At 44.7% G+C, this 27,233-nt stretch overlaps 2 protein-coding genes across 3 annotated transcripts in view; both read right to left on the bottom strand.

The window, feature by feature from the left end:
• oxt (Xylosyltransferase oxt) overlaps positions 1-17,077 on the bottom strand; it is a 295,185-nt gene extending 278,108 nt beyond the window's left edge. Inside the window, exon 1 of the mRNA XM_069339916.1 lies at positions 16,968-17,077. The gene's annotated coding sequence lies outside the window, so the exon portion shown is untranslated. The remainder of the gene's footprint in view (positions 1-16,967) is intronic.
• Positions 17,078-19,082: 2,005 nt separating this feature from the next.
• Positions 19,083-27,233, bottom strand: part of LOC138373605 (uncharacterized) — a 34,456-nt gene continuing 26,305 nt past the window's right edge. Inside the window, exons 3-4 of one of the 2 annotated variants that reach the window (XM_069339913.1) lie at positions 20,350-20,552; positions 19,083-19,843 (exon numbers count right to left, since the gene is read on the bottom strand). In XM_069339913.1, coding sequence (XP_069196014.1) covers positions 19,639-19,843; positions 20,350-20,552 — 408 coding nt within the window. In that variant the 3' untranslated portion in view covers positions 19,083-19,638. Of the gene's footprint in view, positions 20,553-27,233 lie in introns of both variants that reach the window. The other variant, XR_011231267.1, reaches the window with a different exon arrangement.

Genomic DNA, 27,233 nt, shown 5'->3' with positions numbered 1-27,233 from the left:
ACTGCTGCCTCCGCTGTCCGCCACTTCTCGCGCCAGAAATTACCATCTGCACCTTTACCGTCGGCTCGCTAATTTCCGCCCCTCCGCCCAATCTCCCGCGCCCGCCGCGCCCCCACACAAAACTCCCGCCAATCACTCGCTGTACAGCAGAATTCTCGGTCCTCGTGGAGGTAGGGAGTGAGGAAGAGACAGAATGACCTCGAGGCAGAGAATGAGAGAGATATGTATAGTGGAGAGGAAGACAGTGAAGGGAGATAGGAAGGGTTGTATTTTGGGTATTATTGACAATATCTCTCTATACCAATATACCGAAGGGTTGACAGTTAACCTCCCAGAGCTCGGGACATTAACATAAACCTGGATACACCGTCGCCAAGATTTTTAACAAAACGTGGAATGTAACTCAGCCACTAATTTAACAAAACGTGGAATGTAACTCGGCCACTAATTTAACAAAACTAGGAATATAAAATATTCAGGAATTACGTTCCCTTGCTATCTTCTTTTTATTCCTATTACTATCTCCTCATTCGTTGGTTATAATAGGAGCTGCCTCGTATGGGCCAATAGGCCCTCTGCAGTTCTTATTCCTACTACTATCCCCTCTACTACACCTTACTTTGCTCCTCACCTCTCTCGTGCCTATTTATTGCCTGCATCTACTTCCTCATTACCGGGAGACATCTCCCGTCACGCAGGGTGCAGTCGCACCTCCACAGATCTCCAGTATCATCTCTTAATACTGGGAATGGCTCAAAAGGGCCACCACTTATGGGCTATTCATGTCCAAGCCACCTTTTGGGTGGCTTAATCTTCTCTCTCTTCCTCATTACAATCGACTTGAGAATGGTCCAGGACGGACCGAAACGTCGTCGTCCCTTCACCTTCTAGTGTGTGGTCTGGTCAACATTCCGGAGTTGAATTCCACAATATTCAGCAACTGTCAGTTCCCTCAAGGAATTACACATTGTTGGAAAGTTTATAGCTCTTTGAATTATTATTAAGGAGTCTAATCACCACAGTAGATAATTAAAACAAAAAATATGTTTATATTTTAACCCGTTCATTAAATTCAACACCCCCTCCCCCCCCCCCCCACACATTCGAATATAAACCCACCAAAAATGTGAACGCTTCAAGATGATCACTACATTCAAATTCAACACCAGACATTTAACACCCCCAACACCACACATATAACACCAGACCACAACACCCCAACACCAGACCACAACACCCCAACACCAGACATTTAACACCCCAAGAGGATAAGAACTTGGGGATGACTCAGCGCGGCTCAGAATGTGCTTGCGTTAGGCATAAGCTCTTGTTAATCCCAGGATACACGGGGTGTGAATCTTGCCGCTGACGTCCGTATTGCAGGATGAACGGAGAAACAATGGGCCAAATGCAGGGTGGGAAGGGGAGTTGGGAGGGAGGGAGGAAGGGGAGAGAGGGAGGGAGGGAAGGTTAGTAATGGGACATACAGCCCCAGTATGGCGCCTGGGCGAGGTGAAAACTGGGATCCAAGAGCTAATAGCTCAATTCTAGCGCAAATAGTAAAAATACACACACATACAAACACACACACATATACACACATACACACACACACGTCAGAGCCCTGGACACCACCAGCTTGACAACAAACACATCACAACCTCTCCAGTTATGACTACAACAATAACAACACCGTATAACAACACTCACAGACTCTGGTCATCGGGGAGAGAGGGCAGAGCGACACGCCGGACCTTAATGGGATTATTGAAACAAAAATCAGAAATTAATCAAGAAAGTCGCCTTCCTCGAGGCCTGTCACACAGAGATCAAGAACAGGTGAGCAGGTGCAAATCAGGTGTTTTCCTGAGGGGAAACACCTGAGGAAAATTCCAGGAAATAAACCAGAAAGTGGTAGTTGATTGCACAATTACATGTTAATGGTTTGATAATCGGACAAACATGTATTGGTTACACTGATCTGCTCCCAGCCACCTGACAGGATGGTAAATAGATGACAAGCTGTCAGAAGAAATCAAAGAAGTAAGGTTATCAAAACCTTATCAAAACGTTATCAAAACCTGCATCCAAACTGAAGGCAGAATGCCTAATATTCGGTGACTCACATTATAAAAAAATTGAACATAAGAATAAAGGTAACTGCAGAGGGCCTATTGACCCATACGAGGCAGCTTCTATTTATAACCACCCAATCCCACTCATATACATGTCCAACCCACGCTTGAAACAATCGAGGGACCCCACCTCCACCACGTTAGTTCCTCACTCCTAACTCTAAACTAACTCCTAACTAGCAGCACTGTATCCAAACAGTGCAGAGCCCCCATGAACCTTAACCCCAAAGCACAGTGCCTCGCAGGCTGGTATCGTGAGGTTCGGTCAGTACACTGACCATCAGTATATTATGGTACGATAGCTTGACGCCACGAGTACGATAACTTCGATGGTGCTGGAAACCTGCGTATGTGTTGCCCGCTATACTGGAACAAAAAAACATCGGCAAATAAAAGCGCGCCATAAAAGCGTACAAATTATTACCGGTGAGCGTTTGAGAGAATATAATTGTTCAAAATATGTCAGTTATACCTTATGGCGGGAGTCAGAGGGCCTTCCTGTAGCCTGACGGCTGTGTTAAAATTATGCACGTCGATAATTGGCAGTTTGGAGACAGATATTATACGCCAGCAATAACTCGTTAATTATAGCTCAACGCTCACTAACGGTCCTTGAGGTTATCTCTTAGATAATCACCGATTATGAGGCTCCGTCAAAGTGGTTGGGCACCATTCCTTCCCCCCGTCCCATCCTAAATCGTTATCCTGACACCTTCCAAGTGCTATATAGTCGTAATGGCCTGGTGGTTTCTATTGGTAATTCCCTCCCTCCCGACTGTTAATAGCTGCCACCAACACGCTACTTCAAGCTGCAGCTTCACTAAATATAATACAATACTCGCTAAAAAAACACAACTATAATACAGTTGTATAAAATAACTTTTAACTATAGAACAAATCCACAAGGGCCGTGACGAGGATTCGAACCTGCGTCCGGGAGCATCCCAGACATTGCCTTAATCGACTGAGCTACGACAGGGTTAAAAGAGTTAAAAAAAACTATAGCTCAGTTTTAGCCGGAGCGGTGTGTCACTGAGCGAGGTGACTGTTGTGGTCATCACCATGTTGGGCAGCTCGTGGGGACACTCCTGGTCGATATGTAGCTCCTGTCCCCCCCCCCCCCTTCCTTTATGTACCACGTGGTTCGTTTCGGTGTTAAGACCAATTAACAGCAGGCAGGTCACAACGGCCACACTTGGCTTACTGACCAACCGGCAAGTATATTGTCCAGGACAAAAAGGAAACTTTCAGTGTTTGTAACTACACACAGACCAGTTAGGGGAGTACAGTAGTTTAGATAATAATAAATAATAATAAATGATTATTCAGGTAAGGTACATACATACAAGATAATGGAGGGATAATGGATAATGTTTAGCTAATGGAGGGTAAGAACGGCGGGGTCCAGTAGCTAGCGGCTCAATCCTGCGGGTACACTACCTAACCTTGTTAGTATCTTAAGATAACCATCTTATTGCTTCGTAATTACAATTATTACTTAACCTATACCTATTATAGGTTAGGTAATAATTGTAATTACGAAGCAATAAGATGCTTATCTTAAGATACTAACAAGGTTAGGTAAGGTCGGTGTTTTCTATGAATCTTTTTAAGGGTATCTATTATGTTAAGTATGTCACCTATGCACATATTTAATAAGTCAATATTGACTTATTAAATTTGCGAGAACGGGTTGGGGTACACACATATACACATACACAGGCGCCTGGTAGCTGAGTGGACAGCATTTTGGATGCGTAAATCTAGGTACCCGAGATCGATCCCAGGCGATGGCGGAAACAAATGGGCAGTTTCTTTCAACCTGATGTCCCCTGTTACCTAGCAGTTAATAGGTACCTGGGAGTTAGACAGCTGTTACAGGCTGCTTCCTATGTGTGTGTGGAAAGAAACAAAAATCTGTTGATTGATTGACAGTTGAGAAGTGGTCCGCAAGAGCCAGAACTCAACCCCCGCAAGCACAACTAGGTGGATACAACTAGGTAAATACACAAACTTCCTTACTTTGTGGAACACAATAAAAACAATAATAAGTGAAAGTGAAGAAACCTCCTTTCCCTCCTTTCCCGCGGCCTGGTCGAGGACCGGGCCGCGGGGACACTAAAAAGCGCCCAAAATCATCTCAAGATAACTTCCCTCCTTCCATCCACCTCCCCATCTTCCCTCTTCTCCCCACCTATCCCTTCCGTCCTTAATCACTCTCCCACGACACCACCCTCATCCCTGGACCCCCCTGCCCCCCCCCCAAAAACACCCAAGCCCAACACCCACCCCCGCAAAACCTCACCCCTTACAAACCCCAGCGCTCGTCTCGTACTGGTAGGGAGGTTAGCCAATCACAGAGTTTTTAATAATACGGCTGATTGATCCATCGTTTTCAGGTAATCAATAATGTTTTTCCTCCCACGGTCGACAGCTCCCGAAGACGACCTAATTTACAGTCAAGTTTTTTATTTATTCCTCCCCCCCCCCCCTCCCCCTCCCCCCACCCAAAGTCTCTCTCCCGGTTCATTTTGAATTCACACGGAGATTCATTTTCGGATTCGTTCTCAGATTTATTTTCGGATTCAAATTCGGCCTTTTCGTGTTCTAATACGGATTCGTCTTTGTAAACTCATTCTGACCCATATCCGGGTCTAATTTGACTCGTTATATCGCCTAAGAGTGTCCAAACTTGCCAGAATTTTTTAAATTAGGCGCTAGGCTGCACGTGAATCTACTTCCAAAATTAGATCCATATTTGATTTTGTTTATAATAACTGTCTGATTTTCACTCTGATTCAGTGAAGTTCCCAGTCATAATAACCCATCCTGTGTCAGTACCCGGCCACAGTAACCGGTCAGTAACCTAAATTTAAGTATAACGTTCCGTAACACGCAGAGAGCACTTTACCACAACGTAGAAAATACAGTCCTGGCCTAACCAAATACTTACAGACCCATGCAACCCACCTAACCTATTTACTTTGTCATAGAACATTGTAATTTATGCGTTGAGGACCAAGACGTATGAAATAAGACGTGTTAGTGTAGAGGGCGGGTGTCTGGCCCCCGCCTCGTGAGGGCGGGTGCCTGGCCCCGCCTCGTGAGGGCGGGTGCCTGGCCCCGCCTCGTGAGGGCGGGTGCCTGGCCCCGCCTCGTGAGGGCGGGTGTCTGGCCCCGCCTCGTGAGGGCGGGTGTCTGGCCCCGCCTCGTGAGGGCGGGTGTCTGGCCCCGCCTCGTGAGGGCGGGTGTCTGGCCCCGCCTCGTGAGGGCGGGTGTCTGGCCCCGCCTCGTGAGGGCGGGTGTCTGGCCCCGCCTCGTGAGGGCGGGTGTCTGGCCCCGCCTCGTGAGGGCGGGTGTCTGGCCCCGCCTCGTGAGGGCGGGTGTCTGGCCCCGCCTCGTGAGGGCGGGTGTCTGGCCCCGCCTCGTGAGGGCGGGTGTCTGGCCCCGCCTCGTGAGGGCGGGTGTCTGGCCCCGCCTCGTGAGGGCGGGTGTCTGGCCCCGCCTCGTGAGGGCGGGTGTCTGGCCCCGCCTCGTGAGGGCGGGTGTCTGGCCCCGCCTCGTGAGGGCGGGTGTCTGGCCCCGCCTCGTGAGGGCGGGTGTCTGGCCCCGCCTCGTGAGGGCGGGTGTCTGGCCCCGCCTCGTGAGGGCGGGTGTCTGACCCCGCCTCGTGAGGGCGGGTGTCTGGCCCCGCCTCGTGAGGGCGGGTGTCTGGCCCCGCCTCGTGAGGGCGGGCCAGTAACAACTCTCCTCCTTCACATTCACAATTCTAGACTTCACTTTTAAGAATTTTACACTCGCGCAATTTTGTAAACAAACGAAGAACAAACTTCATGTCGCAAGATTATACGAAACAAAAGAAGTAATTATACAAACATGAAGCCAAAATAACGGGACATTCATTACTCACGGAAACATTGTTGTCTATTTCCATGTCAAATAAAACACTACAAGTAGTGTGAAATGAAACCATATTTTTATTTATTTTTCCTGAGCATAAATGAGCATGGGAACTAAAATTCATATTATGAGTACCACGAGCGGAGAAAAATGGCGCCAAGAGGCCGGTATCGCTGCCATCTGTTGGAGGAATATTGCACTATCGCACCGCGGGTGTCGTCACGTTTAACATATGGTGCTGCGGGCGGGTTCTGAGCGCTACGACACTATCGACACTTAGGCGCGGGTGCTGGGTAGAGCGGAGGAGTGAGGGGGCCGGGGAGGAGACCTGCCACTCTCTCTCTGCCCAGTAAAGAATAACAGACAGACTAAGTGTGTTTCAAACCCGTTGGTTGTGTGTTCATATCTGGGCTTGTCGAGCTCACATTACAGCATTCCCATACCCAGCTCAGCCTCCGTGTAGATGTATAGCAGTCAGCTCAACAATCCGTCAGTCACTGACAGTTTTCAAAGGGATTAATCTTGTGAGTCTCATACGCCACAGAGCACAATCCAATCCGGTTTAACCTATATTATCAGAGGCTAATGTTAAGCATAGAAAACCACGTCTAAGGAGGGTTAAGGCTGAAAGGCTTCCGTTATGTGTTTCAACAGTTCTTTGGTTTAAAGTGTTGCATTGTGTATATGAACTCTCGTCATTGGAAAAATCTGTCATATAAACATTGAATGGCAAGCTGTTATAATTTGTTATGGTCATCGTCGTAATGTTCCAACATGCGGGCTTCAACAACAAGAATGCAGAAATTAAGGAACAAGTGTTATCAACAGTAAAAAACGACGGCTCATTCTCCACATAGAAGAGACAGTAAACAAGACGTACAGGTCCGTCTAATTACGCAAAGTTTCCTAGCATTACGAAAGTAATGAAGAACTATGATATATTTACTCACTATAATATTGGTACTGAATGTTAAACTCGAAAAAAAACATTTTTACTCTGAAATAATATAATTTTATAACGCAAGTAGACGAAACAATGTAGCAGAGTGACGCCACAGGAAGTCGACGATCCAAGCAACAATGTTCTGGCTTTGGGTAATTAAATGGACCAAATTTCGCTATAAAATTATTTCAAAGTAAAAAAAAAATTAATGTTTTACATTCAGCATGAACATTATAGTGAGTAAATATATCATATTTCTTAATTACTTACGTAAGTAGGAAGTTTTGGATGATTAGACGGACCCAGAGTGACAGGTTCAGGCCGAAATGTAGACATAATTAAAGTACAATCAAGACCATCGTTCGAAGCAGGACTGTCAACAGGAGCACCTCCCCCAGCCTGGGTGTACCCAGCACCTCCCCCAGCCTGGGTGTACCCAGCACCTCCCCCAGCCTGGGTGTATGGGTGTACACCACCCTGACCCCCCCACCGTCCCCACCCTGACCCCCCACCCTTCTTGAGGTTATCTTGAGATGATTTCGGGGCTTTAGTGTCCCCGCGGCCCGGTCCTCGACCAGGCCTCCACCCCCCAGGAAGCAGCCCGTGACAGCTGACTAACACCCAGGTACCTATTTTACTGCTAGGTAACAGGGGCATAGGGTGAAAGAAACTCCGCCCATTGTTTCTCGCCGGCGCCTGGGATTGAACCCAGGACCACAGGATCACAAGCCCAGCGTGCTGTCCGCTCGGCCGACCGGCTCCCCACCGTCATACAGCCTAACAATAAACATCTCCACTATCGCTACAACAATTATCACATGTAAAACTAATGATTATCTACAACTCTCAGCATCAGCGTTTAACGGAACAATACGAGTTTAACGACGCAATACAAGCCATTATTAAAGCAATTATTAAATTGAATTTGTAACCCCTAATTCATGTATTTTGTGCAATACTTATAAAAAAAGCATTTTAATTCCGTCAGATCATTCCAAAACAATTAATTCGCTTTAAAAAGCACACAGCATCGAAAGTTTAGATTAATGTGTGTGGAAATATATTGTGTAACTGGTGGCGTAACACCCAACTGTAAATTAAACCAACAGAAATTAAATTACAGAGTTGTACAGCAAACAATAAAATAATCAAGAGCCAGGTCTGGGTATTTATTATTTGTTTTTACTATTTGTGTCTGTAGAATCGAGCTATTAGCTCTTGGACCCCGCCTTTCTAATCAATCTATTTTTTACTCTAATGTATCTAGTACATATATTTCTAACACACACACACACACACACACATCCCCAGGAAGTAGCCCGTGTGTGTGTGTGTGTGTGTGTGTGTGTGTGTGTGTGTACCTCCACCCATTTGACACCCTTTACATTCATCGACATTCATTTACATTCATCAGCCTTCATATAACCAAATTCGGAATCATTTAGTATTCACTTGACACCCATTTGGCAGTCAGTAGTAATTTTGAGGTCAATTTGACAACCATTTGTCACTTATTTGGTACCCATTTGACGATCACTTAAATCAAAGGTACCACGCTATTATTATATTATATTATTATAGGAATATATTATTATAGGTACTGTAGCCCCCCCCCCCAGGCGACAGTCACCCCCCCAGGCGACAGTCACCCCCCCAGGCGACAGTCACCCCCCCAGGCGACAGTCACCCCCCCAGGCAACAGTCACCCCCCCCCCAGGCAACAGTAACCCCCCCCCCAGGCAACAGTCACCCCCTCCCCCCCCCCAGGCAACAGTCACCCCCTCCCCCCCCCCCCCCAGGCAACAGTCACCAGGTGGGTCTCAGGGTCTGGGCACCAGGCAACAGTCACCAGGTGGACCACGGGGTCCGGGCAGACTGGTGGTGTTTTCGCGTCGTGTCCACCACAACTTGTATTATATTGCGCTCTGAATTGCTTCATAAATCTTCCTCTTCCAACTCCTCCAGCTACTGGGGTTATGGTGGTGTGGTGGTGGTGGTGGTGTGTGGTGGTGTGTGGTGGTGTGTGGTGTGTGGTGGTGTGTGGTGGTGTGGTGGTGTGGTGGTGTGTGGTGGTGTGTGGTGGTGTGTGGTGGTGTGTGGTGTGTGGTGGTGTGTGGTGGTGTGGTGGTGTGTGGTGGTGTGTGGTGGTGTGGTGGTGTGGTAGTGTTGTGTGGTGGTGTGGAGGTGTGGTGGTGTGGTGGTGGTGGTGGTGTGTGGTGGTGTGTGGTGGTGTGTGGTGGTGTGTGGTGGTGTGGTGGTGTGGTGGTGGTGGTGTGGTGGTGTGTAGTGGTGTGGTAGTGTGGTGGTGGTGGTGTGGTGGTGTGGTGGTGTGGTAGTGTGGTGGTGGTGGTGTGGTGGTGGTGGTGTGGTGGTGTGTAGTGGTGTGGTGGTGTGGTAGTGTGGTGGTGGTGTGGTGGTGTGGTGGTGGTGGTGTGGTGGTGTGTGGTGGTGGTGGTGTGGTGGTGTGTAGTGGTGTGGTAGTGTGGTGGTGGTGGTGTGTAGTGTGGTGGTGGTGTGGTGGTGTGGTGGTGGTGGTGTGGTGGTGTGGTGGTGGTGGTGTGGTGGTGGTGGTGTGGTGGTGTGTAGTGGTGTGGTGGTGTGGTAGTGTGGTGGTGGTGGTGTGGTAGTGTGGTGGTGGTGGTGGTGTGTAGTGGTGTGGTAGTGTGGTGGTGGTGGTGTGGTGGTGGTGTTGTGTGGTGGTGTCGTAGTGTGGTGGTGGTGGTGTGGTGGTGGTGATGTGAGATTGTATGGTGGTATGTTAGTGTGACAGTGATAGTATTGCTGCCCTCCCACCCCGGGGCTTCTACTCTCCCTCCCTACGTGGGGCTGCTCTCATATGAGCTCCGACGATACCAGTTGGGCTTTGACTTTTGGTCTCCACTTTTCATAACTTCCTGCAGCCTTTACTTTAAAATGATGTTTAGTTCCAGATTGGTAAACAAAGGTGGCGACAGGCGACACTAGCGCCCCTGGTGATCAACATAGCTCCGTGAACATGATCACGACACGTCCAAAACACTTCCACCGTTCGTGTTCAACTTTTGACATAAAAGGCAGGAGCGCTTACCCTGGCAGGTCACGGAGTTTGGTCAAGCGCAGTCACTGGCTGAGATCAAGGGCTCAACACTTATGCCCCAGCTGTTGGTGCTTAACTTTTTAACTCGATTTCTGTTTAAACTCAATTTCTGGCAAAATCTGTATTTCAATATATTTCCTACGGGCAATTTTTTTTGGTTTTGCTTCAGTGCATAGCAATTATTTTCTCTCCCTCCCCCCTCCTCCTCCTCCACAGGCATCCCTCCATCTCCCTCATTCTCTCCCTCAGTCTCTCCCTCCTCCAGCAGGGCCAAAACTTGGACACGCGAGCCCAATTCCCACACACTAAACACTCATTAACTTGTGAAAATTGTTTACCTATTGTAGTTGCAGCACCCGGGCGCGTGCCGGACTGTTTGCTTACCTATATGAACTCACCGGTATGTACTCAACTATATTTGCTTCAACCCCTGAGCCCCACCTTTCAGTTACCAGTCGACTAGTGGTAACTAGTGTGACATGGCTCCGGGTCATTGTACTAGTCGACTTCCTGTAATCCATGTAAATTAACTCTCATCTACCTCCCCTCTTAGCACATATCACTGTTGTCCATTTGTACAGTCTTTTTTTTACGTCTCTTTGGCTGTTCTGAATTTCAGGTTTCCACTCGTATTTTGATTCTGTCCCCTGTTCATGGTAAGAATCATATATGTCGTGATCATATCACTTCTTGCCTTCCTATTTTATTACGTTGTAAGGTCTCGTTCATTCAGCCATTCCCCATAGTTTAGTCCTCCACGTCTGGGGACTGGTAGTAAACCTCTGGACATTATACCGGCTTGGTCTGTGTTGCAGAGGAGGATCTGACACTGGAGCGACATGTCTTGGGATTGGTCAAGATGGTAGTGTACAACGCCTTGAAAGTTTTCTTTTCCATGAGCCTGAAAACTATACGACTGTTTACCAGCTTTGTGTACACCGCTGATGTTCTTCTGATAATTGTTGCACATATAATTTGTGCACATAACATGATATTTTGCACGTAATATAACATGTACATCTACTGACATGGTGGAACTCTACTCGATGACTTTGGTATTTTTTCCAAAATCAAGCATTTATTTTCCCATCATCTTATATATGCCCTTGACCACCTCACCCCGACCATAACCTCGTCACTTGGATTTTCTTTGACTAATGTCGCTCAACCTTTGACCTCTTATTTGACCACCTGTGTTGCCCAAACCCTCCTGCAGCATTTTGCAATCCTCTTTGGTTCCGATTCATCTTATCAGCCCTCTGGCTGATAAGGATATATCTGGTAATTTCCTCCAATTCTGATCTCTCCAAACTCACCGTTTTTCTTTGCTGCTTGTTGGATATGTATTCCCTCACCTCGTTTACCAAGCTTACATTTGCTGCAGCTTTTTTCTCAAGTTTGTGTGGGAGCCTCTCCTGTGTGGACATGTCGAAGGCTTCCTGCCAGCCCAGGAAGATGCCATCAGAAAACCCATTTTTTTCCATCATCATTTCCATCTTGTTAGAGAAGTTTTGTATGTTTGTCGAAGGTTTTCCCATCTGTGAACCCATGACGAAGCTGTGCAACAAAATTAATTTTTCCCAAGAATTTCAAGTCTTGTGTATAATTTCTCTAGTATCTCACAAGGCTAAGATGTCAAAGCTACTACCTTTTCTTTGTTGACCAGACCACACACTAGAAGGTGAAGGGACGACGACGTTTCGGTCCGTCCTGGACCATTCTCAAGTCGATTGTGATACTTTAGCCACGTTATTGTGACTCATCGCCTGCATACCTTATCTTTAGTTATCGGTGAAGTATCGTAAGTCTCCCAAGCGTTGGATAGTCCTTCCAGTGCCAGTAAAGTATTCAAGACTGGTGAAAGGGGTTTGACCCGCACTCATCACCATCCACAGGGACATTAGTGTCGCTGGTGCTATGGTTTCAGCACATAGAGGTACTCAGGCTGGTGACTGACCTCACCAGTTGTAACTTGTTGATCAGTCTTTCACTCAAGTGCGTCCGGCCACATGTGTGTGTGTGTGTGTGTGTGTGTGTGTGTGTGTGTGTGTGTGTGTGTGTGATGCAGTCTTTAAAACTCTCTCTGTGTAACTATACTTAAGCCTATGTGCAACCAGCCATCTCCACTAAAGTAAACAAGTAAATAAAGAGCAATGACATCGACAAATTATAACAATCCAGCCAATTCCATTTTTTAGTCTCCTCTCTACACCTCCCCCCCTTTACACCCCTCACCCCCCCCCTCCCCAGCGCAGGAAGACCAGCTGGCCTGGACAGGTCACTTCATGCTGACCGCACACACACATCCCCCTCTGACTTAACCTTATTTCTTTGTGACGGCATTTTCTGTGATGGTGGTGGGAATGGTTGTGGTGGTGGTGGTGGTGGGAATGGTGGTGGTGGTGGTGGTGGTGGTGGTGGCTGGATGGCTCTGCCGTTGTATTCAAATACAGCCTCACAGACCAGATAATCATCAGGGAAGGCTGTGATTGGAGGACAACATTTGAAATCATGCACAATCTATAAGGGTGTTCCGGAATGACTCAGCATTGTCTCAAGGTATTCTGGAATTATTCCAAGCATTCATTGTCTTCTGAAATTATTTAGAAAACTGCAACTATCTTGAAAAATATATAAAAACATTCCTCTTTTAACACATTTGGGTACATGTGCAATTGTGCAGCTGCCCGAGACTATATGAAGGGCAGTACAGAGTGTGTAAAGAACCAGCTACGGGATGCTAAACGTCTCCATCACACAGGATGGTTAGTTATACAAGGACATGTGATCAGTAACCTGTACTGGCAAATTATAGGTTTCGAATCTACAGAGTAAATAACACGATAATTCTACGGGATCACTATCCCACATTTCACTTGTCATTACCTGACCAGACTAATTTCAAGTGTAATCAAGTCCTATAATTAATTGTCCATTTCCTGTGCTTGTATCATAACATTTTCTGTAATTATTTCATAACATCTTCAAAACGAGTAACTTAAGTGTATCTGTAATCTCTACGATTTTTGTATAAGTGTTTTCAACATTTGCAGAAGACAATTTCTGACCAAAGAGTAGCAACCTGAGAAGTGAACCGCCCTCTCTCGTCTCTCATATCCATTACACTTAACCAATGCCTTCTTAACAAGCTGAAGAGTTTAATTGCAAAATGCAATAGCTTGTGATTTTAGTAGTGAATATTATTAATAAGAAACATGTAACTTCTTCTATAATTGTAATAATAATTATTGACAAAGGCTTCATATAAATTATCATATTTTAATAAACAAGAAAGAGTATATAGTTGCAAGTGTAGCTACAAGTGAGTTCATCAAATACACCTGAACCATTCCTGGTTATTACCGCCAATGTGTGCACCAAGTACCTGGGTGTTACCTGGGTTACCTGGGTACCTTTGTAATGATCTGGGGCTCAGATCATTGGTTCTCCCTTCTCCCCTCTTTTCCCTCCCCTTCTCCCCTCCTTCCTTCTCCCCTCCCCTTGGCCGTCATTCGTCTCCTCCTCTTCCCCCCCCCCCCCTGTCGCCCATTTGTCAGGGTCAAGAGGTTGACCTGAGGGTAGGGTGGTCGTGGATACCTTGGCTTCTCCCACTCAACTTCCCCACTCAGATATTTCCCTCTCCACCCCCTCTCATCCCTCTCTGTCCCTCTCAGCAGCGGCCTTCCCCATACCAGGCAGAGTCAAATGTCCCTACTCCTATCTTAGAGGAGACAGGCTTGAACATAAATTATCAGTTTTGTAAACATTGCTCGCAGGTGTCTGGGCTCCATAGACGCGCCTTGTCCCCCTTCTCTAGCTGGGGAGAGCTGACTCAATCTTCAGAAATTCATGTAGCTTTCCACGACAGATCAGTGAAGGTGATTGGCCTGAGATAAGGGCCAAGTCCTTATTGGCCCTAGAGAGCCAGACCTCAGGCCTACGTGTTAAATGGTTGGCCAGGGCCAAAATAATGGGTGGAGCCCTGGGGCTGTATTAGATGGTGGGAGGAGCAATCCTTCCCAGCAATAAGTTGGAAAAACTAAATTTCATCAGTGTGTCTTGGGAGTGTATTAGGAACAGGGCCGCAAGCCCGTATCCTCGGGGCTGAGGGCAGCCATCAACATCGTGGCCGTAGTGCGGGTATTTAAGGTAGAGTAGCACTTGAGTTTTCGTGTCCTCAATAAATATCCATTGTGCCTCTAGGGAAATAGAATAGGTGATGTGTTCAAATTGTCTTAATTTACATGTTTTCATAAAATAAATTGTATAGCTTGTCCAGTGGTATTCACTTAACTCCCCTTTGATATATTTTGCTACTTTGTCATTTTTAGGTGTTGTATTGGAAGCCCCCATGTTCTCCTACTATTAATAGATACTAAAGTTGCCCTTGGATTCAAATTAGTAACGTAAATTACACAAACTAATTTTCCAAAATTTATTTCTGAAGTTCATATTACCCGGAGTCCCATGGTTACTGATTCCTTGCCTTCCTGGGGGATCGGGGACAGACACATTCAGGTATGGTTGGTCGGGAAGGTGGTGGCAGTGCTTTAATGGTTTTTATTTTATAATTAGTAATAAGCGAATAACCCTTGTCCTTGGTGTATCTTCCTCATTTAATATTCCTCTTAGATACGTGGCAGTCCAGTGAGGGGTCATGCTGGACTGTAACAGTGTTAAGCTGGGGTATTGAGTGAAGAGAGACGGAGAATTACAACAGAGAGCGTATAGTACGATTATGAGAGATCACAAGATAACAGGATTAATACTGGGGAACATTGGGTTATTACAATAGAGGCCGCGGTTATTACGACAGGGTAAGCAGTCATTACACCTTGGTGTTACCTAACAGGTACCTGGGTGTTAGTCAGCTGTCACGGGCTGCTTCCTGGGGGTGGAGGCCTGGTCGAGCACCGGGCCGCGGGGACACTAAAAAGCCCCGAAATCATCTCAAGATAACCTCAAGATAACCAAGCACTCCCAGGGAGTAACATTATATTTAATCATTCCCAGGAAAAAGGCGATTTGTCAAGTCAGCTCAAATTATTCATCGAGGACAGTTTTTAACTTGCCTTGTTAGGTTGTTGTTGTTGTTAAAGATTCGCTACTTGGAACAAGTAGTTCCAAGTAGCACGGGCTATGGTGAGCCCGTAGGTACTTACCTTATTAGGTAATATTCAAGGGGAAGCGGTACTTGTCAACGAGCTTACTAGGTTTAAATTCAATGGGGGGTACAAGGAGCCGGTCGGCCGAGCGGACAGCACGCTGGGCTTGTGATCCTGTGGTCCTGAATTCGATCCCAGGCGCCGGCGAGAAACAATGGGCAGAGTTTCTTTCACCCTATGCCCCTGTTACCTAGCAGTAAAATAGGTACGTGGGGGCACTAAAGCCCCGAAATCATCTCAAGACTCAAGATATCAACTAGCCTTGCTAGGCTATATTCAATATTTGTAACCCTGAACTAGTCTTCCTAGATAAAATTCAATGGGGTAATCCTCACTAGCCATTCTACGTAACATTTAATAGGGGGGGGGAGGTAATCCTCAACTAGGCTTTCTAAATAATATTCGATTGAGGGTGAAGTGTGCGGCCCCCGTGGCAGCACCCACAGCTCTCCGCAACAGTAATGACAGCACGCACCACACTATATAAACACCTCTCCCACCCTGGGGTTTACTCCAACTCTAAACTTTAGCTACGAAAACAGAAAGAAATAGGAACGTACCTCCAAACTGGTGAATTTCTGTCCCCTCGAAGCGTTGATTTTTGTCCTTACCTGTAATGATATAAAAAAAAGAATTATTTATGTATGTCACGGTAAAATCTCTAGGAAGAGATTCGGCCTACTTCATTATCGCCTATTCTACTCATTCACGTCTATGTAATAAAGAACTTCAGCCAAGAACAACAACAACAACAACTACTGTCAGACGTCTAGACAGTCTACCAGTCTCCCTCCTGCACCGTTTCCCGTCACCCCTCCTCGCACCTGGGTCGCTGGGAGGCCACGCCCTCCGTAACAAGCAGTTTAACGGCCGGGTCATAGTTAAAGAAGTCTCCAGCGCCCTCTGGCCGGCCGATATACTGTATAAATAGGGCTACCAAGCTATCCAAGATTCAGATTACTCTTGTGTGCTCAACTGAGTAGACCTGTTGACACATCTCGGTGTGGTAGCGGATTTAGTCAGACTGGCTAACAGCATTCTGCACCATATTTTATTTTGCGTCTTAAGGTAACGTAAATTTGATTGTTCATCTTGTTTGTTTTTGCGCAATTTGTATTAAAGCCAAGCCTGGATATTATTTTGTCTTTTGTAATTTGTTTAACTTCAGTTTTTGTTTTAAAGTAAAGTATTTTGTAATGTTTTTTTCCCTCTGCTTTATCCTACAGTTTACCTCACTGTGAATACACCTTTTGCAGTTTAACTCTTTTTTTTTCTTTATTTTTTTAAATATTTTGTGACTGGCACTACAGACTGCTTGACCACCAACGTATACAGTCACAATGTACTTTAGGGATATGCACTCACACATTTAAATAACATCCAGTCATGAGACACATAACATACAGTCTCCGTGGTGTAGTGGTAAGACACTCGCCTGGCGTTCCGCGAGCACTTTGTCATGGGTTCGTATCCTGGCCGGGGAGGATTTACTGGGCGCAAATCCTTAACTGTAGACTCTGTTTAACTCAACAGTAAAATGTGTACTTGGCTGTAACAACGATTCTTCGCGGCGGGGATTGTATTCCAGGGACCTGCCCGAAACGCTACGCGTACTAGTGGCTGTACAAGAATGTAACAACTCTTGTATATATCTCAAAAAACATTTGCCATGAATGATCACCATCTAATCTACATATATCTAAGCAGCTCAAGTGAAGGTGACGTTTGAGAATCGAGGAAATGCTAACCTTAGTGTGAAGGTTGAGGGCGGCGGGGCAGATCGTTGGTCACACTGGGACAGGTGGTTGACCTAACACTGCCTAAAACCTTAGAAACACAGCAAATAAGCACCGTTTCTTGCCCTATTTTCACACTTAATCCTTTTATATCCACACTACTGGTGGTTATTAGTGAGGATGCGGTTAGGTCCGTAGACAAGAGTGGAAACTAATAATTAAGACACCCGCGTCTGGGGAAGTCTGTGAGCGCCGTTTTCTTGTCAGGCGTCTGCTTGGGGGACGCCCGAGCCCCAGAATACAATGTTTAATATTTCTCATTCTCCTTAAATGTTTACTCTAACGATTTTTTTATTGTATAAGATAAAAAGAAATAGTTTGTTCTTCGTTTACAAATAGTTTATAAAGAAAGCGCAGATCTAAATAAGAAAATAAACGTAAGAGTGGACCTCTTTGTTGAGCGGAGGACGGCGATCATGTGGTCTGTTATTGTCTAAGGTCAACAGTTGTTACCACATCCAGCTGACCGCTTAACCTTAACCAGTACTCCAATAAGTATATTCTGGTTCTACTGATATAAAACTCAACCTGTCGTCCTTAAATATTGGTGTCTATTGCAAGCATGGTTGGTGGGACAAATTATGGACTGTTACAGCCGTAGCAAGATACAAGTTTGGCCACGAGAATGATGGCAACCAACAAAATTAACTTTTATTGGGACTAGTTTTCTACACATATGAACCAAATTACTTCTAATATTGCATATATTAGACTTGGATTGATCAATTTCGGTAAAATTTCTGGCCGTAGATGATGTTGTTGTTATAGATTCAGCTACGCGGAACAAGTTCCAAGTAGCACGGGCTATGGTGAGCCCGTAACTTACCTGGCACAGGAGCGGAACCAGTAGCACGGGCTATGGTGAGCCCGTGGTAGACTTACCTGGCACAGGAGCGGTGCTCGGTTGTAGATCACTTTGAATTAAATAATTACACATTTCTTGAACACTTGTTAGAGAGCTGCCTCTAAACTTATGTATATTTTCTCACTCTATCACATTAGTGGCGAGGAGTGTGTGAATAATTTTGTTGACAGTTTACATTTGGTTAAGTCTACGTCAACAGGTAATGGAACTTCCTAGAGATACTTATAATAGAGACTGAGGTGAGTAGACATAGATGCTCTGCAAAACAAAACAAAAATAGTCAGTGGAATGGTGTAATGAATGCGATTAGTCACGTTAAGCACTGTTAGGTCAAGCCAGCATTGGATGGGTGATTGCGCAGTTAGTGTTGCCGATGGATCTCGATTGGCCTAACAGGGTTCAGGTCCTAAACAATAGTATAAAAAGAATGTAAGAATTCTTGTATATATAAAAAATATACCAGTTTACTCATTTTAGTCTTGAGATTTTATCCATTTTCTTTTAACGGGAAGCTTAATAGAAAATGGATTTATATCTAAGAGAAACAAGGGTACACTTTAATTTTCTTACTTTTTTCTCCTCTTCCTCCCCCAATAATTCTGATGTCCTTCATATTTTATTAAAAAAAAAAAAGTATGTACACACTTGAACATACAGCCCAATTATGAAACCTACTTGGAAAAAAACAACAAAATTTAAACATGTCTTAAGGCATTCAATATGGCTTATTCCGTGAGACAAACTAAGAAGAAAGATATAATTCATCCTATATATATGGAATTCTTCCTCACAACATGTGGAAAGTAAAGGAATAAAACATGACAACAACACATAAGTTTCCAAGGGGGAAATTCATAGACTAGAGACACAACTGACCCACAGATATGCCAGAAAAATTATTTTAGTGTAAGAGTTTAAAATTATTGGAAATGTTTTTTTCTGAGGTTGGAAGAAAACGTGCTCAGATTGGGGACTTGTTTATTTTATAATGGTAAATAATAAATTAATAAATTAATATATAATAAATTAATATATAATAAATTAATTTATTATATAAATTAATAAATAATAAATTAATAAATAATAAAATTATTATTATATAAATAATAATAATAACAAATAGTATAATAAGAAATTATTTTTAATGAATCAAATAGCTAATTAGGATGAATGATAAATAATTATTGACTAGTGCAAAACAATAAAGTATTAAGGAATAATTATAATGAATAATCCTTAATGATAAAGTAGAGATCAATTACAGTTAATAACTACATCCATAGGTAGTAAATGAAAGTTGCATTAATTAGACTAATTACAATTCATGGGAATATTTCTTAGCTATCTGCAGGCTTATCACTTTGGGGGTTCCGGCGGAGCACCCCCAATCCCGCGAGGGCCAGCGGGAGAAGGATTATTAAGGAGAAGGGGTTCCTTACTCTTACTAGCATGTAGACTGGGCAAAGGATTAGCTGCGGACAGCGGGACACTTGGGGACCGGCGCTGCACCCCCACCGCAGTCCAGCTGGCCGGACCCCCCCCCCCCCGAAGGGCGAGGCCCGCTGGTCGCAAGGAGGCCTCAGAGTGGCAGTGCAACAACGTCCCGGGCATAGTCAGCTGGGTATTCCAGCTGGTTGCTGGACCCGCCGTTAACTCCGATGGCTAGCCCGTCAAGAGAGCCGAGTGGCCCTGTCAATTCTAAAGGTAAGAGGGCGTGGTCGGCTGAAGGCGAGCCTAGCTCTGCGAGGGCGGCGCGAATTAATCGCCCTGAAGAAGTGTTGCCTGTTCCTTGGGGCACGGGCCGGGTAGAACTTGCCAGGGGGCGCTCGATGGGCTAGGGTAAGCGTGCGTCCTGCGCTGTGCTTGTAGGATCCGAAGAGTGTCGATTCCTGACCATGTAAGCGATACCTGGTCCAGTCGGAGCGTGCGTCGATTTTTTGTCGCGTAGATCACCTCCCCCTGGCTGAAAGATATAAGGCAGTAAGGGTGGGCAGAAGCGGCATGCAGTGTTATCGTGACAGGCAAGAGCACAGACGAGAGGTAAACCCTAGCTGAATCGATACGGAGAGGAAAAACGGGGGGAGGGGGCCCAGCAGCAGGAATTAAGAGATTCCTTAATTAACAATCCTGGATGAATAAGAGTTTTCCGAATAACTATACTGTAGCAATGAAGGGGGCTAACAATTCTAAGAATCTTCCAGCAAACGGAAGGGGGAAGTACCTTTGCTAGGAGCAAAGGTGGGAGAAAGCCAGTAGGAGAACAGCAAGGAAGCACAAAGCAACTATAAACAGGGATAATACGGAACACTATAAATCTTGAATATAAACAATACATATACCAAGAACGGGTATATACAACAAAGCAATATATACATAAACAATAAATTGGAATAAGAACCAATTCTTAAAGCCAAATCTATAACATGCTTGTGTCCTAAGCGGATGTAGAATGTGAACGGGGAACATTACCCTTGGTCTCCATCCCATCTCTGCCTCCAGACGGGTGATAGAGCTGAATAGAAGCCAAGGAGTCTGCCGTAAGTGGCCGCTGAGTGTAGTCTTGTGTTGTCAATGAGCGTCTGCAAGCCGCAGCTAGTACGCCGTGAACTTCGGCTACATCTTTTAGAACAGGAGCAAAGTGAAATCGACGGCAGGGAACTGGCATCCAGTAACTGTAATAAGGATAATATTAAGAATACAATGTCGTAAATAACCGTACAATGTAAGAATACAATGTAATATCGTAAATAACCGATGACGGCAGGTGCCGCAGAATGGAAGAAATTAAGAAAGCAACGCCAAACCATAATAACAATTTATATTCTTAATAAAATAATACTGGAATGACAGTAACGATACGGAATAATATTAATACTACCATATAGCCCAGAAAATAAGGGAAGATAATAGTATTAACGTAGGCCCTGGGCGGCTGCATCCCGGCGCCGCTGCGTGCGTTGTAAAGGTGATAAGAGGAATATCCGGCTCGCGTTCTTTTCCTCGCCGCAGTAGGGTGAGGAAGGTGGGTGGGGGGGGGGGGTTCCGGCTTGTCGTGGCTGCGAAAAAGGGAACACAAGGAGCCGACGTTGTGCGCCAAGCGGGCAGAGCACAGTGGAAGGAATAGCAGTTGGAGGTAAGGGCCCCTAACCTAATGATAGATGAGGTTAAATTAAATAGAATACTATTACGTAGTAAGAAACAACAATGGCGAAGGAACAAGAAGAGTAAATTAGCCCAGAAGGCCGGATGGCCAAAGAACGTTAGCGACCGTATGGCCAACAACATGCTGGCTGACTGCTGGCCAACAACATGCTGGCTGACTGCTGGCCAACAACATGCTGGCTGACTGCTGGCCAACAACATGCTGGCCGACATCATGCTAACTGACTGGCTTATGCTTGCCGTATGGAAGGCCGAATGGCCAGTTTGCATGACACCGTGCGCGAGGCCATGCTAAACTTCTCTGTAGCATTCCAAATGTATCTTAATGTACTGCCGAAACGATGAAGAATGGGTGGTCAAATATAATGCACAATATTTAGAATATATAATGAGGGAACGAGTGTAATAGGACGAAATAACCAGAGGAAAAAAATGGGGGGGGGACCCAACCCGAATGCACTGCAACTAGCGTACCCTAGCTGAAATTAACTTAAAGGCGCAGAGGCAAAGCAATAGATTAATACAAATCCTAATTGAAAGTCCCTTAATATAACAAATTGAACGTGAAACTTAAGCAAAGTGTAAATTGCGGGAAAAATTTGCAGTGTTAAATTCGAATCATAATTGCAAGTCCAACAATAACAAATTTTTAGGCATGAGGCGAAAGCAATGCTATAAATTGCGGAAGTAATACAACTCATAACTACAACTCATAACTGAAAGTCTAGCAATCATAAGATATATTTTAAAATTGTTCACAAATAATATAAATTATAAATCACCAAAACGGCGTACCGCACGACGCCAGGGCGTCAAAGCTTAAGGTAGAGATAACCGAGACAGCGAGTAGCCACTCGCTCAGCCTAACTGGCCTTACCTAACAACTTAAAGTCGAGCGAACAAGCATAAAATTCCACCGGGAAGTAAAACCTGCAGCTGGTGTTGGGAGGGCATCAAATGAATTAAACTGTGATAGGGTAAATGTAAACATTTAGGCCGTAAATGATAAACCACATAACGTAACCAGGAGAAACAACAAATATGCCGCAAGGCTACCCGTAAACAGTAATAATTTACAGAGGAAACTAAACATAAATGCAGGGCCAGAAACTTAAAGCAGGAGACAAGGGCCCGTAACTGACTTTACTTAATAACTTAAGGCAAAACAAAAGTTAAACATACTGTAAACACAGTAAAAGACACATGCAACAAGACAAAGCATCCTGAGCGGGAATAAAGCGAGTAGGCTAGTGGAAAAAGCGAAGCCAGGGAAACTGAGGCAAGAGGCCTGTAACACGGCAACTAGCACAACCTAGCTGGCTTAGTTAATAACTCAAGTACAATAAGCCCGGGTTTTATAAGTTAAAGAATTATGCACGTGGGTAGTAGCTGGACCTTAAACCCACATTAAACGTAGCGTGTAACACAAACACCAATAGTCAAAATTGTGCAATATAATGGATTAACTTAACGACCGTTGCCGAATGTTGAACTGCAAAATCCTGCCATTAGCGGCTGGAACATCGGAGCTGGGCACCTGCAGCTGGACATCGACAGCTGGAGCATCAACATCTGATAAAGGGAGGAAAATAGCGGCAACTGGCCACCAGGGAAGACCTTAGTGGTAAGTAGAGGGTCAGCTGCAAGACAATTTAGGCTAAAGACTGGAATATAACTGTCCTAGAAAATAACGGGAACAATTCATGAAGCTGGGAAAGCGAGAATTACAAAACTGAAAAGAGTGATAAATTGATGAGCGCAACATCGGGTGGAACGCTTCAGCTGGAGCTTCATGACTGAAGCATCGGCTGCCGGGAAGCCTAACATGGAACTGGGGCGTTAGCAGCTGTAACATCGTCTGCTGAAACTAGCCGAGTCTGTGAGGGCGCCCACTGCAACAGCTACGGCCGAGCCACCAGCTGGCCCATCCTCTGCAGGAACAACACCGGCTGGGACGACGTCGTTGGAAAAGCCTAACAATGTAATAAATTATATGTGAATAATCGTAAATAAATGGTGTAAATAATAAAATTATAAACCAATTATAACTATAATTAATTATAACTAATTATAAATAATTATAAATTGCAAAACAAAGTATGCTCAAAATAAAGCTGGACTATAATTCGTTAGAGAAACGGGATTAACACTTGTAAGTTTCCACAGTCGGTGGCTGTGGAAACGTTCCGGGCTACACCGGCAGATGAAACGTCTGGATAAACCAGCGGCCTGGGGGGGCCCACTGTGACTTCCGGGCTACACCGGGCAGACAACACGTCTGGATAAACCAGCGGCCTGGAAGGCCGCATATTTATATGGCCAATGTAAATAAGATACCTGAATAACATCGCCGGCTTAACTCATCACAGGAAGAACGTCGGCTGGACATGAACCCCCGAGCGCAGACAGCGAAGACAGCAGCGGCTATGACAACCTTCGTGGCTACAATGGGCAGACAAAACGTCTGGAGAAACCAGCGGCCTGGGGGGCCGCAGTATATTCCGGGCTACACCGGCAGACAACACGTCTGGATAAACCCGCGGCCAGAAAGGCCGTGTATTTATATGACCAATATAAATATAATACCTGAATAACATCGCCGGCTTAACTCATCACAGGAAGGACGTCGGCTGGAGAGCAGCCCCTGAACGCAGTCAGCTAAGACGGCAGCGGCTGTCAACCTTCCTGGCTACGTTGGGCAGACTAAACGTCTGAATAAACCAGCGGCCTGGGAAGCAGCAGTATCTTCCGGGCTACACCGAGCAGACAATACGTCTGATAACCAGCGGCCTGGGAGGCCGCAGTATATTCCGGGCTACACCGAGCAGACAATACGTCTGATAACCAGCGTCCTGGGAGGCCACACATGTCTGGATAAGCCAGCAGCCGGGAGGCTGCAGATTCTTCTGGGCTACACCGGGCAGACAAAACGACTGGAAAACGTTTACTGGTGCTGGTAAACGAAACTGGTACTATCTAGCGTCAGTACTTAATAACTTTATGACAAAGTCAAGGAAACAAGTATAAACGTAAAACAGTAAGTAAAATGACATGCACTTAGGCAATGCATAATTAGTAATAAATTGCTGATGGAACTAATCATAATACGAGTCCAAGATAAACTTAAAGGGAGAGGCATGAGGCCCGATGACAACGTCTAGGACATCCTAGCTGACTTTACTTAAAGGTGAAGCATAAGTTAAACAAACAATTGTAAACCAGTAAAGTAAAAACATGCAGCAAGGGCGATGTAAAATGCAGGAAATTTGCTGAGGAAACTAAACATAAATGCAGGGCCAGAATAAACTTAAAGCAAGAGGCAAGGGCCCGATCCCGACAACTATCACATCCTAGCTGACTTTACATAATAACTTAAAGGCAAAGCAGAGGTTAAACAAACAAATGTAAAACCAGCAAAGAAACTAGCAGCTTGACACTGCATAAAATTCATTAATAAATTAAGGAAACTTATGGAAAACAAGTCCATAAAAACTTAAAGCTAGAGGCCAGAGGCCTGTGACACAGCAGCTAGCATAACCTAGCTGACTTTACATAATAACTTAAAGGCAATAGCAAAAGTTAAACAAACATAAATGTAAAACCAGCTAAAGAAAACATGCAGCTTGACACTGCATAAACGTTATGTAAGAGCAGCTTGACATGCAGCTTGACACTGCATAAACGTTATGTAAGAGCAGCTGCTGGCTTGGGAAGGGGCCCACGCCGTCTCCGTCCCGGTTTATATACAACCCGTTCTCGCAAATTTAATAAGTCAATATTGACTTATTAAATATGTGCATAGGTGACATACATAACATAATAGATACCCTTAAAACGATTCATAGAAAACACCGACCTTACCTAACCTTGTTAGTATCTTAAGATAAGCATCTTATTGCTTCGTAATTACAATTATTACCTAACCTATAATAGGTATAGGTTAAGTAATAATTGTAATTACGAAGCAATAAGATGCTTATCTTAAGATACTAACAAGGTTAGGTAAGGTCGGTGTTTTCTATGAATCTTTTTAGGGGTATCTATTATGTTTAGTATATCACCTATGCACGTAGTTAATAAGTCAATATTGACTTTACGAATTTGCGAGAACGGGTTGTTATATAACCTCGGGTCAATGCGCGCGCAGCTTGGGGCGGTTAAAGTCAGCTTCCAGACATACGTTTTCTTCCACTCAGAAAACCCACCGTTTTTGGGAAACAGTATTCTTATTTATTTATTTATTTATTTATTTATTTATTGATATACAAGAAGGTACATTGGGTTTGTGAGAATACATAGCATAGTATTTACAGTCTTGTAAAGCCACTAGTACACGCAGCGTTTCGGGCAGGTCCTTACTCTAACAGATAATTTTAAGTAGGTAAATTCAAACAGAATTAATAAAATGATAACAAATACATTGCAAGAAAAAAATGAGATGAGAGAGATTAGTAAGTGGAAATAAATGTATGTGGTAAGCTATAGCAACGGACAACTATTGCATATTTACCTGAATTTATCTAAGGGTCACCATTTCTCTAGTGACCAAAACGCGGACAGGAAACCGGCGGCTAGTCAAAGCGAAATCTACATAAGTAATTCCATCAATCATTATACTATCGTGCAAGAAAGACACACATCTATGGATCACCCTAAAAATGATCAGACTCCCAGATGTTACTACTGCTCGGTTTGGACTCGGTTATAAGTCTCTCTGGGAATGTGTATTACCTGCTGATGTTGACCTGACCAAATGTGAACTGCGCCACCAAAATTACTCGCACGCCTCCACAACTATGCGATGGAATGCGAAAAAAACGCATGAATTTAAAGACAGCTCTATGACAAATGCTTAAGAAATGTGTAAATATTTAATTTAAGGTGTTCTGTTACCAAGAATTTTAGCCAAATATCCCAAGTTAACTATCTGAAGGTAATAAATGGGGTGATTCTTTCCAGCGCTGCCCACAGCATAGGAGGCGGCGTACTGGGTAAACATATCAAATTATGAAACTACCTCGCCATGTATTTATACTGCTTAGCTTAGAAATTGTACCTGTGATCGTTCTCGATCCCGTTCTTGGTATAACAATATACACTGATCTGTGTAACAAGCTTATTAAGACTAACTTGTTTAGCTAAATTATTTTTGGCGCTCAATCCCTGAGCCTATTATGTGCCTCTGTAACCTTTTTCACTCTCCCCCCCCCCCACAGACTGGGTATGAGGTACATAATAAATAAACTAAACTAAAAGAAAAATCCTTAAATCGTTTGACTCTACCTTGGGTTCAGTTGGGTTTTCTGCAGTTTCCACTTGCCGTACAACTTTCAATGACAGGGATACTGACTCCAAAGTCCTTTTCTTCATTAATCTGCTGCAAGGTGATGTTGATTTGATAGTTGTGCTGTGCGCTGTTAAGTGCACGTAACAACTATCAAATGTGCATATGAAAGGTCTTGCATTTTCGATAGTGAAAAGCATTTGCCAGTTTTCCGGCCATTTGTGGAGTTCGTGTAAGACCTGGGAATCGTTTTCACACGGCGACTTAGAATTATTCGCTTTAAACTTTAGGACGGTTTAAGACAAGAGCAAACACGGGAGCAAACACTTGTCCCTCACAATATTTCCTTGCCCTGCCATTGTCTCTTTAATCTTAGATAGGATCGTTATTATTTGTAAGGTGACCACTTAGGGCAGAAACACCAGCTCTTCCTCTGGTGACCTGACCTCGTGAACGCCCCCATGTCTGCTTCTCCACAGGGATAATGATAAGGTACTAGGCAAAAAGTAGTCAGTAAAAAATGAGTTTGAGTCACGGCAGACATCTGTGTTTGAACTTGTGTCTGGACAAAGCTCTTTGGTTGGGCTTCAGACTTATTGAGGTTGAACTTGAGTATTGGCAGAACTCTATGGTTGTGCTTGGAATACGTCCGGAGGCTCTACCTGAGGTAACCCAGAGGGCACTTATTTAGGTGACAGACAACTCTACCTGATTAGACAAGTTTGTTTGCCTGAGAAAAGCCACGCTCAGCACTTCCTGAGAATATCCACGCTTCTCTACCTGAGACAGACCACGCTGCTCTTCCTGAGATAAGCCTCGCTGACTAGACCACACACTAGAAGGTGAAGGGACGACGACGTTTCGGTCCGTCCTGGACCATTCTCAAGTCGATTGAGAATGGTCGCTG

The sequence above is a fragment of the Procambarus clarkii genome, chromosome 42, assembly GCF_040958095.1.
Source record: "Procambarus clarkii isolate CNS0578487 chromosome 42, FALCON_Pclarkii_2.0, whole genome shotgun sequence".
Classification (NCBI taxonomy): domain Eukaryota; kingdom Metazoa; phylum Arthropoda; class Malacostraca; order Decapoda; family Cambaridae; genus Procambarus; species Procambarus clarkii.
This window is presented reverse-complemented; position numbering and strand designations above follow the sequence as displayed.